The sequence below is a fragment of the Hypomesus nipponensis genome, chromosome 18 (assembly GCF_054491055.1).
Source record: "Hypomesus nipponensis isolate SF chromosome 18, ASM5449105v1, whole genome shotgun sequence".
NCBI lineage: Eukaryota > Metazoa > Chordata > Actinopteri > Osmeriformes > Osmeridae > Hypomesus > Hypomesus nipponensis.
In genome coordinates, this window is record NC_140378.1 from 4,911,337 (window position 1) to 4,925,946 (window position 14,610).

At 41.3% G+C, this 14,610-nt stretch overlaps 1 protein-coding gene across 1 annotated transcript; it reads left to right on the plus strand.

Moving 5' to 3' along the window:
* Nucleotides 1-7,919: 7,919 nt before the first annotated feature.
* LOC146251643 (L-rhamnose-binding lectin CSL3-like) lies at nt 7,920-12,657 on the plus strand. The gene is made up of 9 exons (XM_084681224.1): nt 7,920-8,077; nt 8,953-8,982; nt 9,062-9,100; nt 9,207-9,342; nt 9,418-9,527; nt 9,606-9,650; nt 10,409-10,544; nt 10,632-10,749; nt 12,543-12,657. Exons 1-8 carry the CDS (start codon nt 8,047-8,049, stop codon nt 10,735-10,737), a joined length of 633 nt encoding a protein of 210 aa, XP_084537350.1. The 5' UTR covers nt 7,920-8,046; the 3' UTR covers nt 10,738-10,749; nt 12,543-12,657.
* The last annotated feature ends 1,953 nt before the right edge of the window (nt 12,658-14,610 follow it).

Genomic DNA, 14,610 nt, shown 5'->3' on the forward strand with positions numbered 1-14,610 from the left:
TAGAATCGCCCTTCGTTCAAATAGCTCCTTGGTTCGGAAAGCTTCGTTTCCCCCATCAGAAGTATTTTGACCCCGTCAGGCCAAGATGTCTGAAAGTTTACTGTTGTCCACAGATTCAAGAAGACATTTTCACCTGGCTATACCCAATGTTTAGATCTGCTGTGGTATTTATGCAAATTGGCACATGCCTAAATAGATTATGCACAGTTTGCTCATGTGAAACATAAAAAAAAACTTGTAATACATTTTTGGTTTGTCTGGATGCAAGGAGCCTAATCAACTCAGTAATTTTCATGGTGATATCTAAAGGTTATAATTTTTACCCTATTCATGTGAGAAAAAGAATAAATAGGCATATGAATAGGCTATATATGGGTCTTTTTCTAAACATTGCCCTAATGGGATTCTTCAAGGCTTCCTTACTCAGGACATATTGAGGATACAAAATCAGTTGATTTTGCTTCTGTTGCAATTTGCCCTACCCTTTTTCATAAAATGACTGGACTATAGACCCAGCCCTTCGGGGAGATCAATAGTGAAATTTGTATTTATTCTAGAGAAAGAGACTCTTTATTCTCAAACGGAATGGCGGCCGACAAAGATGCGAGCGAAGCCATTTGGTCCATTGTGACAACGCTGCCGAATATCCATAAGCTAAAGACAGTTTTGTTGGTGGCCATGATGTTGTGGCCCTCCTCCCCACAGGGTTCGGGAACAGTTTGATTTTCAAGCTACGGCAGCTAGCTCTGTTACTGTAGTGGTGAAGGAATTGGCTAAGGCGAACGCTGGCGATTGGTCATGGCAGATCAGAGTGGCTAGTCTTTCAGCTCTCTAAGGAGCTGCCCAGAGAGACCAGATACTTACAGATCAGCGCACCCAGCGTGAGACGAGGACTCCTGGTGTTTCTAGATACGAATAACAACCTCACCTCAGACAACTTGTATAGAGGCTAAACTTCACCCTCATTAACAAACAACAGGATGCATCCCCCATTTGGCAGCTACATGTGTTGGATATGTAGGTGTGTAACTAGTCATAGTGTTCATACAGGGTACAGCTGCGTGTCGTCAGCATAGCAGTGGTAGGAAAAGCCATGGGAGGTGATGATTGGTCCAAGCGAGGTGGTGTACAGGAAGAAGAGGAGGGGTCCAAGGACGGAGCCCTGTGGGACACCAGTGGAGAGATGGCAGGGGTCTGACACTTTGCCTGACTAATGATGTTATACTAGTAAATACTTCCTGCAATACTGTAGTTGGTTTGGTGTAGTATTATTATCACGAGGAGTCACTAGCGAACTAAGACGTGTGATCTCCGTGCTTCTTGTGTAGATGGATAGACTGGATTATGCAATGAGCGCTTATCTAATGAATGTGACCAAATAAGGACATGGAATGCAGGTGAGCATACTGTTTACCAAACATTTTCTCAATTTTTTTGTCATTGACAATGATGGATTTGTAGAGGTGGTTTAGATAAATACTGTTCAGTGTCATTAGGGATGCCATTTATTAACCTAGTCATGACTGCATGTTATGTACATGAAGTCTACTGCCCACTCGCTCTGCTGGGGCTCAGACAGGGCTTACAGCAGCCATCCTCTGCCCCACTGTTTTTGAGACTTGTTCTTACTGTGTAGAGAGTAAATACATAGTTTCCCCGGTATAATACTTAATGGGTGAATTGTGTATAAGTAAATAATGTTCTTATGGTGATACAATTTATATTAGAAATGAACAGGTACATTAAATGGTTATTGTATTGCACCTTTTATATTTTGTTGACACAGGTTTCAATGGCCAGGTAGGCCATTCAATTCATTACCGTTTGAAATAGTTTGATGATTTGATTTTAGTCTGAAGGGAGGTTAGGAAGTGAGAGACGTGGCATGCATACACAGACTAGACAGGCCCATCTCAGCTTTGTGACCACTTCCTTCCCTTTTTGAATAATGTGTTTAATCATAATTATGCCAAATAATTATGCATAATTCATAATTGAACCCAAATATCATTCACCTCCAACAAACACACGTAGTTGAGCAGAGTCAGTTTTTACCTGATAATAGGCAATTTTTCATATTCTTTGATGGGCCTTAATTTATAGCTCAGAGAACTGATAGCTTCTGTCAGTCTGTGAGCAGCTGATTGCATTTTAAAAGCGACTAGACAAGATCAGGGACAAACACTTTTACACAAATGGACAATACAAACACAGCCCTTTATTGTGATACAAAGAAAACAGGAGAAACAACCTATGCATAAACTAAACAGAAGGACAGAACCATGGGATGTATGTGAGGTAGTTTAGTGGTGTTGTTTGTCCTATGGTCAAAATTCCAAATTCCAAAGTGTGTGAATTGACTGTAGGTGGTGTTGCAATTCCTCAGGTTTTTAGTGCATGTACAGTCTTGACTGAAGAATAGTTCAAAGTCCAAACCAGACCTGTTTGATAGTTTGTGCTGTAATGAAACATATAGCATTGTTCTGGCACAGGACTGTACACAGAACAGGGCAAGTGTCAGGAAACTGGGACCAGTGTTGGATCCTGAGCAGGGGTTAGTGGTAGGAGGCTGTGAGGGACCAGTACTGGATGCAGAGCAGGAGGTTGGGACCACCACTGGATGCAGAGCAGGAGGTTGGGACCAGTACTGGATGCAGAGCAGGAGGTTGGGACCAGTACTGGATGCAGAGCAGGAGGTTGGGACCAGCACTGGATGCAGAGCAGGAGGTTGGGACCAGTATTGGATGCAGAGCAGGAGGTTGGGACCAGTACTGGATGCAGAGCAGGAGGTTGGGACCAGTACTGGATGCAAATCTGATTGTCAAGCCATCCCTGGCAACAGCAGGTTGTGGACCTGAAAGGCAGGCTGAGAAATAGCTGTTCTGCTTTGAGATTTGTGGATGTTCTAGTCATACTAAACACTGCATTAGATATGTCTGAGCATGTAATACATATACTGTTCCTACATGTAACTGTAAAAACAACAACATTATAAATATAGTAATAAAATGAACATATTTTGACAAAGCTTGCTGTGTAAAGTACCTGTTTTGTTTGATGCCGGCTCAGACATTTCCGATATAAATTTCAATCTGCGCGGTTGTATATTTCTGATTGTTTAAATAACAGAGGATGACGCTGTTACCTAACCACAGTTTTCAGGATAAAAAGTAATGAATCCCACGCCCCAACGCCAGTGCATTCACTCACCTGTTTTAAGGAGACAGTACACCACCTGGGCAAGCTTATTGGAATCTAAGTTGCTCTACCCCTTACCACCACCAACGGACAGCATGATAGGTACGAACAAGAGATGAGTGGAACATCTCTGGAAGATGATGCGTTTTCCCTACAACTCTTGAGGTTACACTATCCACTTGTACTGTAACATTTGATCCAACCTGAATCATATTCTACTTGTACTTTGTAGTACTTGAACACATTTTTCTAGTACCTTAAACTGTCCCAGTAGGACATTAATCCCAGAAGCCAGCCTGTGTTAAATGGACTTTTCACAGATCAGATGGGCTGTGGCTGTTCTGAATTGTGTGGCACGTTAAGTGGCCTATAAAAATGTGCAAAAAAAAAGAAATTCCCACATTTTTATGTATCTACATTAAAAGAATATATATTTTTAAATGTAGGCAACAGCATATAATATTGTATCCTATAACCATGTACACAAAAATGAAGCGCTTGAATTTGAAAACAAAAATAAGAAGGCTTAGGCTAAATGGGCCTAGACTTCTTTGATTTCTTTGCAGTTATTAAAAACATCTCACACATACCAGTGTTCAGCACCTGGAATCAACATAATAACAACCCTAACACTCCCAAAAGCATGTTCCCCAGCTGCTTGTTGGGTTATATTTGTCTTCACTGGAGCTGTAGTATCAAAGTCCATAGAGCGAGCAGACATAAAGGGAGGATGCAGACAGGATCAAAAGCACAAAGATTTTTTTACTAACCAAAATTCAGGACCTCCAAAAGTTTCAAGGACAGGGGAAGGAGGGGGGGAGGGAGAGAGGCAGTGGTACAGTGGATGCTGTTTCCAAGAATCTTCAATCCATCCACGGCCAATCCAACTATAATGACAGTTAAGCAATGTGAATACATGTGATATGGTACATGACCCATGTTACCAGGGATTATGATAGTCTTGATGGGGTGCACCTCCACTTCCTGAAGGAGGTGCTGGAGTTGACTGTTGGCCCAAGAAGTGCCTTGTATCTCACACCCCCTCTCTGTTGCAGACATATTCCAAACCAGGCGCTTCCCTGTACACTGTATTCTGCGCTCATTTCCATGATGCGTACTGCCTGCAAGGCCCTGCTGTCTATTCTGTCTCTTGGCGTATTGATTTATGCACTCCATTAATGGACCTTGTCCACTGACATTCCAGATAATTTGGCTGGAAATCAAGACATTAGTGTTCCTGTTTCTCCCCCCTACAGTCACCAAAAGTGATGTTTTTCATGTTGAAAACCCAGAATAAGTTCCGTCAATGAATTCTTAATGTCATTCGTTCATAAAAATTTAGCCTCCTAATTGCAAAACAAACAAAGAGTCCCCAAATCTTTTTGTTCTGTGGGTGGAAACTTTATACCTTCTTCCTGAAGGCAAGAGCCCAAACTCCCCCTTCAGGAGATGGTCAGTACAAGCCAATAGGGCCTGGGTCTTCCTTGCGACCTGCCAAACATAAAGCTCAGAGAGCTGGACTTGGTTTACCCCAATGACTTTACTGGTCACTCTGACAAGCCGATCAGGCCTGTTCTTATTAATCAGATTCAGATTCCCAAAACATACCACCACACAAAATGTCAGCACTGATTCAATTAAAATGTATAAAACAGTGTCATCTTTTTGGTGCACACTTTAAAAGAGTTCCTTTTTCTCAGAGACGTTGCTGTGACTCCTTAGAAATGGCATCTGTGTTCTCTGTGTCTCTGAAAGCACAGCATGCTATCAAACACAGTACCCAAATATTTATAATGTCCTGAATATCCTGAAGTCAATTATCATATCCTGGATATTTGATAAATTCAGGTGAAACTCCTAACACCGTGACACAAAGTCATTGACAACCAGCCCATGATCCATATCCCCTTCCTTCAGCAAGCTGACGACGATCGTGTCATCTGCATACTTTAGGATGTGTTTATTCTTAAACTTACTCTGGAAACTCTTTGTGTAGAGAATATAAAGAAGAGGAGAGAGTACACAACCTTGTGGTGAGCCAGTGGATGAATGGAGCTTGTGTGAGAGGACGCCATTAACTCCTCTTCACCATCAGAGGTGAAGAGTCGCAGGACACGTTTCCAGAAGAGGTATTAAAACCGTACACACAGAAATATTCACCCCTGGGCCCCATGCTGACACACAAACACTTAGTCAGTCAAGACAATCACGTATTAGATTTGAGCATTTATTGTTATTTGACATGGACATGTAGATTTAACTTTGGCGGAGTGGATGATCTAAGATTCTAAGGGAAGCACTCCCTGCCTCCTCGATGCAATACATACATACATGACATATGAGGCAGGGAGCAATAGAGATATAATCCCCCTGGTGGATAGAACATACAGACAGCATGGGGGAGAAGGGGATGGTGGAGGGTGGCAGCACCACTGATCATACAACAACCGGGGTGAGTGTGTGCGTATCCGCGCGTCTTTTAAAGACGCCTTATTGGACGTGGCCCAATGGATATGCGCTGCTAACATGGGTGTGGGAGTGGGCGGAGGAAGGAAGGTGGAGTAAGACGCCTTACGTCCCTGTAGGGGGGTAAATATTGTCCAAACAACCAAAACAAATTCCCCTATGGTTTAAAGGAAGATGGGAAACTGAACAGTGTTTTAGCACAAACCAAACAATGCCAATACCAATGAATTCCAGGTATTTGACTCTATGGGTTAAATCAGAGCAAGAATGGTCAAAGTACGGTTTAATGAAATACGCATTTAATGAATGAAATCAATTACAAGGCAAACATGTTACATTATGAAAGGTTTAAATCTTACCTACTCTACCATGATCATTGTAAATCAGAGAGAAAGCAAGAGGTGAGCAAGGAGTAGGACAGTAGGACAAAGGAGAACTGAGGAGAAGGTCTCAGGAGATGAAGACAATTCCCTTATACACAAGAACAACCAATCAGACCTCATCTTGAATGGGGTGTGAGAGCCATCAAGTTGAGACCGTCCAGAAACTCCAGACTTTAGCATATGAGAGGTGGGAGCAGGTTTGACACCCAGCCTTACATCCTCGATGATCGCACGCTGCCCCATTGCCCTGCCTGAACTAGCTGCACTTATCAATGCACACTCGCTTCCAGTTTCCATCGCATGAAAAAAGAATTCCACAATTCCTTGTAACCCGTTGTCAAATTGAACCATATTAATTTGATGGAATCACACAGTTACGTGTGATTGATGCTTTCGTACGTCCCCATTATTACTACTCTAGGTCACGCTGACCTGTTCAGATATAGACGATAGCACCAGAAGTGAAATTTTGGCTGACGACAGGAAGACTCTGAACGACCAATGCAAATAGGGCTGGCTTTCTAAGTCCAAAGAAAACACACACACTGATTAGATCGATAACAGGAACGTTTATCCACACAGACAGGCTCGATGTAGGGAGACTGGGGACAGTTGCAACACTTTTTGCATTTCTCTCAGTTACTCAGAAACTATTTGGACTAGACCAACCAAATTTGTATATATTAAACTTGCATCTGTATCTGTATGCTAACTAGCCATACCATTTAAAGATGATTACGTATCGCATATCGTTCACAGTATTTATTTGAATGGAAGAAGCCAGATGTTGCAACTGACCCCAACACAGGGGACAGTTGCAACAACAATCAGGGGTCGGTTGCAACATGTTAAAAATACAATTTTTTAATAATTAACGCATATTCATCTTACCTCTTTGAGATTTAACCCATAGTATAAGTAAGCTGCCTTTTTAAATACTTTCTGAGGCTCCTCTCTTGATCCTCTGGGAACACTTTTCTGCTGGTCCAGCACCCTACCCTGGTCCAGGACCCTGCTCTTGGTAACTTATCCGAACTTATCTTATCCGAACTTAACTTATGGTAACTTCTACTGTAAGTTTCTCTCTTTCTTTTATGGAATCGGAATAAGCTGGTGTGACGGATAGCAAAGTCCTTGGCCACTGCCCTGACTGTCTTTCCCTCATCCTTGATTATAGAAATGGTAAATGGACTGCATTTAAATAGCGCTTTTCTACTCAAAGCGCTTTACAATGTTTGCCTTTCATTCACCCATTCATACTCACACTCACCGACGGCAGCGAGCTACCATGCAAGGCGCCGTCCTGCCCATCGGGGGCAACTTGGGGTTCAGACGCTTGCTCAAGGATACTTCGACACTCGGCTTGTTCTAAAATATTGAGGGGAACCCCTCTGTCAGTGACCCTCTTCCTCACTCTTGGCATACTGAAAACAAACAAAATATAACCATCCTTCCTACTATCCTTTTATCTACCCCACAATGACTTGTTTATGTTGTCAAATACTGTTGTGTGGTCTGTTTTGATATGGCTGCTTAGCTTGGGGACGGTTGCAGCAAGTTGTTGCAACCGTCCCCAAGCTAAGCAGCATGCCAGAACATCATGTGCTAGCTAAACACACTGACCTTGACACATGCTAACCATGATGTCACTTAGAAGTCAATAAAACAATAATTAATACAAAAGGTCAGGACAGTATGACAAAAATACAGCTCATGAAAAAAATTACTTTAATACCTCCAAAACAAGTTGCAACCGAGGGGACCTGCATGTGTTGGGACTCTCCCCAGTTGGGACTCTGCCCAGTCTCCCCTCCGAAGTATGGGAAGTCCGATGAAATGTATAAATGCTTGCTGAAATCTCATGTTTAGGTTCTCTCTGCTGCTTGAGAAACCTAGCGAATGTGTCCTTGATTGATAACAATAAAGACCGTATCTGAAACACTGCAGACTTGCCGAGCCTCCTTCAGCTAAAGAGCGGACCAGAACATCTAGAAACACCATGGGTCGTCTCACGCTGGGTGCTCTGATCTGTAAGTATCTGGTCTCTCTGGGGAGGGGGGCAGCTCCTTAGAGAGCTGAAGGACTAGTTTATATTTACATAATCATTCACGTTTGTCTAGGTTTGAGGTTGTAGGATTAGATTATGATTTGATTCACTGTAAGGTAAATCCTATATCTCCCATCTTCTAAAAATGTAACCCTAAATGTTATTGAATGATCAGAATTCCAGAGACATCGTGAAACATTTCAAAAACTATAGTTCGTAAGTCACTTGTTCTGGGATACTTTAATGAAAGCTATATTTTTGTTTGACTGTGGGTTAAATTGGAGCCAGAATGGTCAAAGTAAGGATAAATGAAATGGATAACTTTGCAAATGAATGGAATCAATTGCAAAGCCAACATATTAAAAAAATGAACCTACTACACCATGATTATTGTTAATCAGCGAAAACAAGAGGTGAGGGAGGAGTAGGACAAGCCAGAGCTAAAACTTCTCAGGACATTAAGAATCCACAGAACAACGCTTCATAATGCCCTTTTATACCAAATTATTATAAGAACTACCGATCAGACCACATTTTGACCCTTATCAACATGCAACAGTAAGTTACAAAATGAGGTGAGACTATCAAGTAGAGACTCCGTCCAGCAACTCCAAATTGTAGCCTGAGAGGTGGGGGCAGGGTGACTCAGCCTTGCATTACTTCAATGAATTGTTACATTTCCTTTTATGAAATGTAAAGGGGTGGGGGGGAGTTTCTTGTCTTTCCACAAATATCCAGAATGAGATGTAGATGTTTCAAATGCATCTGGGTCCAACTGTATATGATGCTCTAGGAATGTTTTCAGTCCATATTTGACCAACTGCCAGATTGTGATTGTGATCTTTCTGTCTGTTTCAGTGCTGGCATGTTGTATGTCTACAGGAGCAGGTAAAACTAAGAACCTGATTGTCCAACGGAGGATCTGTTTTTTGTAAACAATTGACAATTATAATTTGTACTGTTTCAGTGACTATCTGTGAAGGTCAACGGGGCACTCTGAGCTGTGGTACGTTGCTACACTGTTCGTTGTACTGTTGCCTTGCTATACTGTTTCATGCAGCATTCAAGTAACATTAATATTAAGAGCATGAGAGTTAACATCTTGTATCCAGGGCGTTCTCTTATCAATGTGATCAGTGCCAACTATGGACGCAGAAACCATGTGACCTGCGCCGCTGGTCGTCCACCAAATCAGATTAGCAACATCAACTGCGTCAACCCTATAACCTACCTGTTGGTGGCTTTCATGTAAGACATGTGCACACATAGACATGCGCTCTCTCTGTCTCACACACACTTATTTTGCTCCTTCCACCTTCCCAGGTGCAATGGACGTTCAAGCTGTTCTCTCTTTGCCTCCAACTCTGTGTTCTCTGATCCCTGTGTTGGAACCTACAAATACCTGGATATTACCTATCGCTGCGTTCTCCCAAGTTAGTAAGGTGTGTGTGTGGTGTGTGTGTGTCTGGTTGTATGTGTAGACTAAAAGACATCTCTTTGTACTGTTTCAGGGACCAGCGTGATCTGTGAAGGTCAGCAGACTACACTAAACTGTGGTATGTTGTAACACTGAATGCTGTTGCCCTACTGCGTTTACATGGATTCGAATTACTGGCTTATTTGGACTGAAATAGAATGATCTGTTTCTTGTTAACACCTTTGTTCGAATAATTGTGGTCCGACCACGATCCGATCGACACCCCAAGATCACTCGATCCGAGTCGGTTGATAATTCGGACATCGCATGCTTGTAAACGGTGAATTGGACTATGAACTGGACTCTGCGTCTTTGCGCATGCTTGGGATCCCGCCGCCCTCGCTCCCAGGTCGTGACCTCAAAGTCGAAAAAGACGATAAGTTGTCGCTGCCGGGAGCTGGCCCGGCAGAAACAAACAAACAACGCGAGCCAATAGCGCCGTTTGCATGGAGTACTCCTATTGTCATCATGCTCGAAATGTTGAGGGGACGTAGCTTCACCTTGCTCTACGTTCGCCGTCTTTCTCGAAATGTTGATGTTGTTGTTGTTGGTAGGGGTGAAGAGGTCAAGCAGAAAGGGCTGTATCACCACTAGTTGTAATGAAAACAGCGCCACCTTACTGGGATATGACATGCTTTCGGACAGTGATTCGGTTTATTCACTGCCATATATATTTGGATAATAGCAGTTGCCCCAAAAATGTGCATTATCCGAGTAAAGCTAGATTCGAATTGATATCATTATGTAAACGCACTAAATGTTAATATTTCCACACTGCATACACTTGAACTACACTTTGATGGTAAGAAAGTAGAGGTAATAACTTCCTGTTTCCAGGGAATTCTCATATCTTCGTGGCCAGTGCCAACTATGGACGCACAGACAGTGTGACCTGCATCGCTGGTCGTCCACCAAGTCAGATTAGCAACACTAACTGCGTCAATCCCATAACCACCTCGTTGGTGGCTAGCATGTAAGACACGTGCACACACACAGACATGCACGTTCTCTCTCTCACACACACACAGACACACTTATTTTGCTCCTTTCACCTTCCCAGGTGCAATGGACATACAAGCTGTCCTCTGTTTGCCTCCAACTTTCTGTTCTCTGATCCCTGTGTTGGAACCTACAAATACCTGCTTGTGATGTACGCCTGTATATGAGCTACACCTGTGGTGAGTGATCTTTACATCAGTCTTTGTATGAGGCGTGTGTATATATATATATATATATATATATATATATATATATATATATATATATATATATATATATATATATATATATATATTACGGCTGTGAGAAATAACGCGTTATGATTAAATTACAGGATTAATTCGTTATTTTTGTTTAATATACCCGCAATTCCACCCAATACGCAACTTCTGGATGAGAAGTTCGTGCAAAAAAACTAAGATGGAACATCCAATAAAACCAAAGTGACATGCACACTCTGCGGGAAGACGTTATCGCTCTGGATAAGACCGTCTGCTAAATGACTGAATGTTAAATGACTGAATGTTATTTCACCGAAGCAATACCAGCCTAAAGTAACCTACCACCTCAACGCGAAGCATGCGTTGGTCGGCGAGGGGAGTTTAAGTAATGCGCCAAACCACCCTCACAGAACAGCGTAGGGCCCTCACTAAGTCAGCCTGTGACAAGGTGACTAACACAGTTGCCAAATGTATTGCAAAAAGCTTTTGACCGATTTATATTGTTGAGGACGAGGGGTTCACCAAAGTTTTGCGAGTGGCAACGGGTAGTTCGAGCATCAAGGTACCGCAAAATCAAAGACGCACACTAATGACAAAAATTCAGAACATCGGTAATATGTAATTAATCATGATTAATCCACAGAAACCTGTGATTGATTTGATTAAAAAGTTAATAATTTCACAGCCTTAATCATTATTAGAAATAATTATTTTAATTAGAAATATACATTTTGTTCTTCAAACTCCTTTGTCATATAATGCTCCATTTGCAGCAATTAGAACATTTCAGACCTTTGGCATTCTAATTATAATGCTTCTAATCATCCATTAGTCTTCTAAGGCAATTAGCAAACACAATGTACCATTCGAACACTGGATTATATAGTTGCTGGAAATTGCCCTATATACACCTATGTAGATATTTCATAAAAAAACAGATGTTGCCGTCTAGAATAGTCATTTACCACATGACTACATTAACAATGTATAGTGTATTTCTGAATGTTTTAATGTTATCTTTATTTAACTGTGCCTTTCTTTGAAAAATAAGGACATTTCCAAGTGACCCCAAACTTTTGAACGGTAGTGGAGATGTGGATATATATATATATATATATATGGCTTTTAGATGGGATTTTCCATTTCAGTTGCGAGACCGCTCGGTTGACAGAACTAAGGCTGTGTGTACTGATTGTCAGGCTGAATTTAGTTATCACTGAAGTACTTCTAGCCTAAACTATCACATCATGCAAGCAAAGCACACAGCCAGCAGCAGCAACGTTCGCTCCGGTAATATATGGCAGACAACACTCGCAAAAGAAGCGAGCAGCTGACTGGGTTCAACAAAATAGGAACTGTATTGTTCAATATCAAGGTCAATCTGTGGTTGCTTAAGTATCTGAAGTATGTTTGAGTGAGATTTGAATATTATCGAGCAGGATATCGTAGTAGGCTATGAGACAACATGTCTTAAATGTATTTTATATTCCAGAACAAGTCTAAGTTTAATTTTGTGGATGTTTATACAGCAGTATAGTTTGTGAGTGAATAAAACTCCCTCACAATTTAAATTGTTCCATCTGAACTTGTTATATGGACATTATCATCCAGTTAGGCCTATTTGAAGTTAAGTACACCCTTTTAATGTTATTCAACAAAAAAAAGCATTTATTGGGGTAAAATGTTAAAAGATTAAATAGATTGAATAATTTTGCGATTAATTGCGATTAATCTTAATAATTCTGTTTCAGTGAGGATTGATGGGTTTAGGGTGGACCATCCCTGGAACAGCCTGGACCTGGATATGAACCTGTTCCTATGACGAAGACTGGTTCAATATTGAATAAATTCCTCCATTTACTTGTATCAGTGTGTTGTGGTTGTTTCCAGACAGATCAGTCAGAAACACATCAGGGTCAAGATGATCAGTGATACAGGAAGCACTTGGTTTACAAAACCCACTGAAACCAAAGAATAATTAATCCTTATTTATGTTGTGCAATTATACCCATATGAAATGTACTTACTATTCAACCCTTTTCAGCAGGACCATGCAAAACAATTATTCCAATGGTTCCAATTCTGGTTTCAAATCTGCAGGAAGAGGGTTGACCATGCCCAAGTGTTGTGGTGCATCGATGCACTGCATCTTTGTTTAGGGAGAATCTAGTCAGTCCAACTTAAGTTTTGGAGTCTCTGCTGGCTGTTTGCTCTATGACTTGATCACAGGCAATGTTTGCAAAACCATACTCCTGTTGTCTCATTCTCAAAAAAATTGTATAAATCACACCATGTGCGTGAAAAAAAGGGAGTCAGATGGCTGAGCAGTTAGGGAATCGGGCTAGTAATCAGAAGGTTGCCGGTTAGATTCCCAGCCGTGCCAAATGACATTCTGTCCTTGGGCAAGGCACTTCACCCTACTTGCCTCGGGGGAATGTCCCTGTACTTACTGTATATCGCTCTGGACAAAAGCGTCTGTTAAATGACTAAATGTAAAACCAGCGTACCCAAGGTTTTCGTGCGTACGCAACCTTTATACATGACGCCCCAGGTGGCTGTACTACAAATCACGATCAACATGCTCTGGATGACTTTGTTACCTGGCTACACAAAGCGTAACAATCACGATAAGCGGTATCACAACGGTGGTTATTAACTCTAACTCTGGGATCAGTTTGATCCCATTACATGTCGCCTCTTTATGCAAGATTGATATAACTTATTTTGACTTCTTATTTAATGGCTTTTTGGATTTAAGGTAACTGGGTGAAAACAATATGAACACAATGTTTTTAATGTCCTTGATACATTGGTCCAGGTTATGTTTACCCTAGGCTGTTTTAGCTGTATAAAACAGGAAATATAAACATTTTACAAATATTAGTTTTGGATGATTCTGGGTATTCTGAAGTGGAATTAGGCATTCTTACTCAGTCCTACAATAATGAGGGAAACCACAAGACAGGGTGACGAACCACACACGAAACAAATCAGCAAACTAACAGCACATGTATAGAAAATGAATGGTCTCTTATGCTTACATCCTGTAGCTCTGTTTGATTGTAGCGGTCTATGACAGTATGACAGGTCATTTTTCAGAATTTTTGATTTTGTTTGCCCTTCATATCACTGTGTCAATTAAATTAACTTAATGCCTAGTAGCTATGTTCTATGATGTATCACTTTCATAAATGAGTGACCTTTAAATAGATCTATGAACAAATCGATCAAAAATATTTAAGGGAAATTAAGCAAGTGTAGGCTATCAGCTGGCTATTTCAGCGAAGCAGAAGCAGATTATTTGTGCGTGCGGCAATGACCCAAACAAAACAGAAGACTTTCCTGTAGGCTGGTGGTTCTCAAGCTGTGGTAGCAGTGGTCCTTGGACCTCAGATCACTGTAAACATGTTGGCAAATATTGGCCAAAGGTATGAAGTCAGTAACCCAAACAAACAAAAAGATTGTTAGGTAGGTACTGTAGCTAGCTAGAATGCTTTGTACCATTGTTTCATATTCATTAACATGACCCACTTTTTAACCCCAGGATGAACCCCAGAACCAATGAGGGCCAGAACAGAAGATCAGGAGAACCAAGGAATAAAGAAAGTCTGAGCGTTCTCCCCAGAGAGCCCTCTTCTCAAATGATGAAGCACAGTGATATTTAGTAGGTGTCTACTGTGCATTGTGTTGTGGAACAGATGTGTAAGTTGTCTTATTGTTAAACTGTTATGCTTCTTGGAACTGCACCCAAGACTTTCACCCACTGGTGCACTTGTGTACATGGTTGAGTGACACAACTGATTAGATTTGTTTTAATGG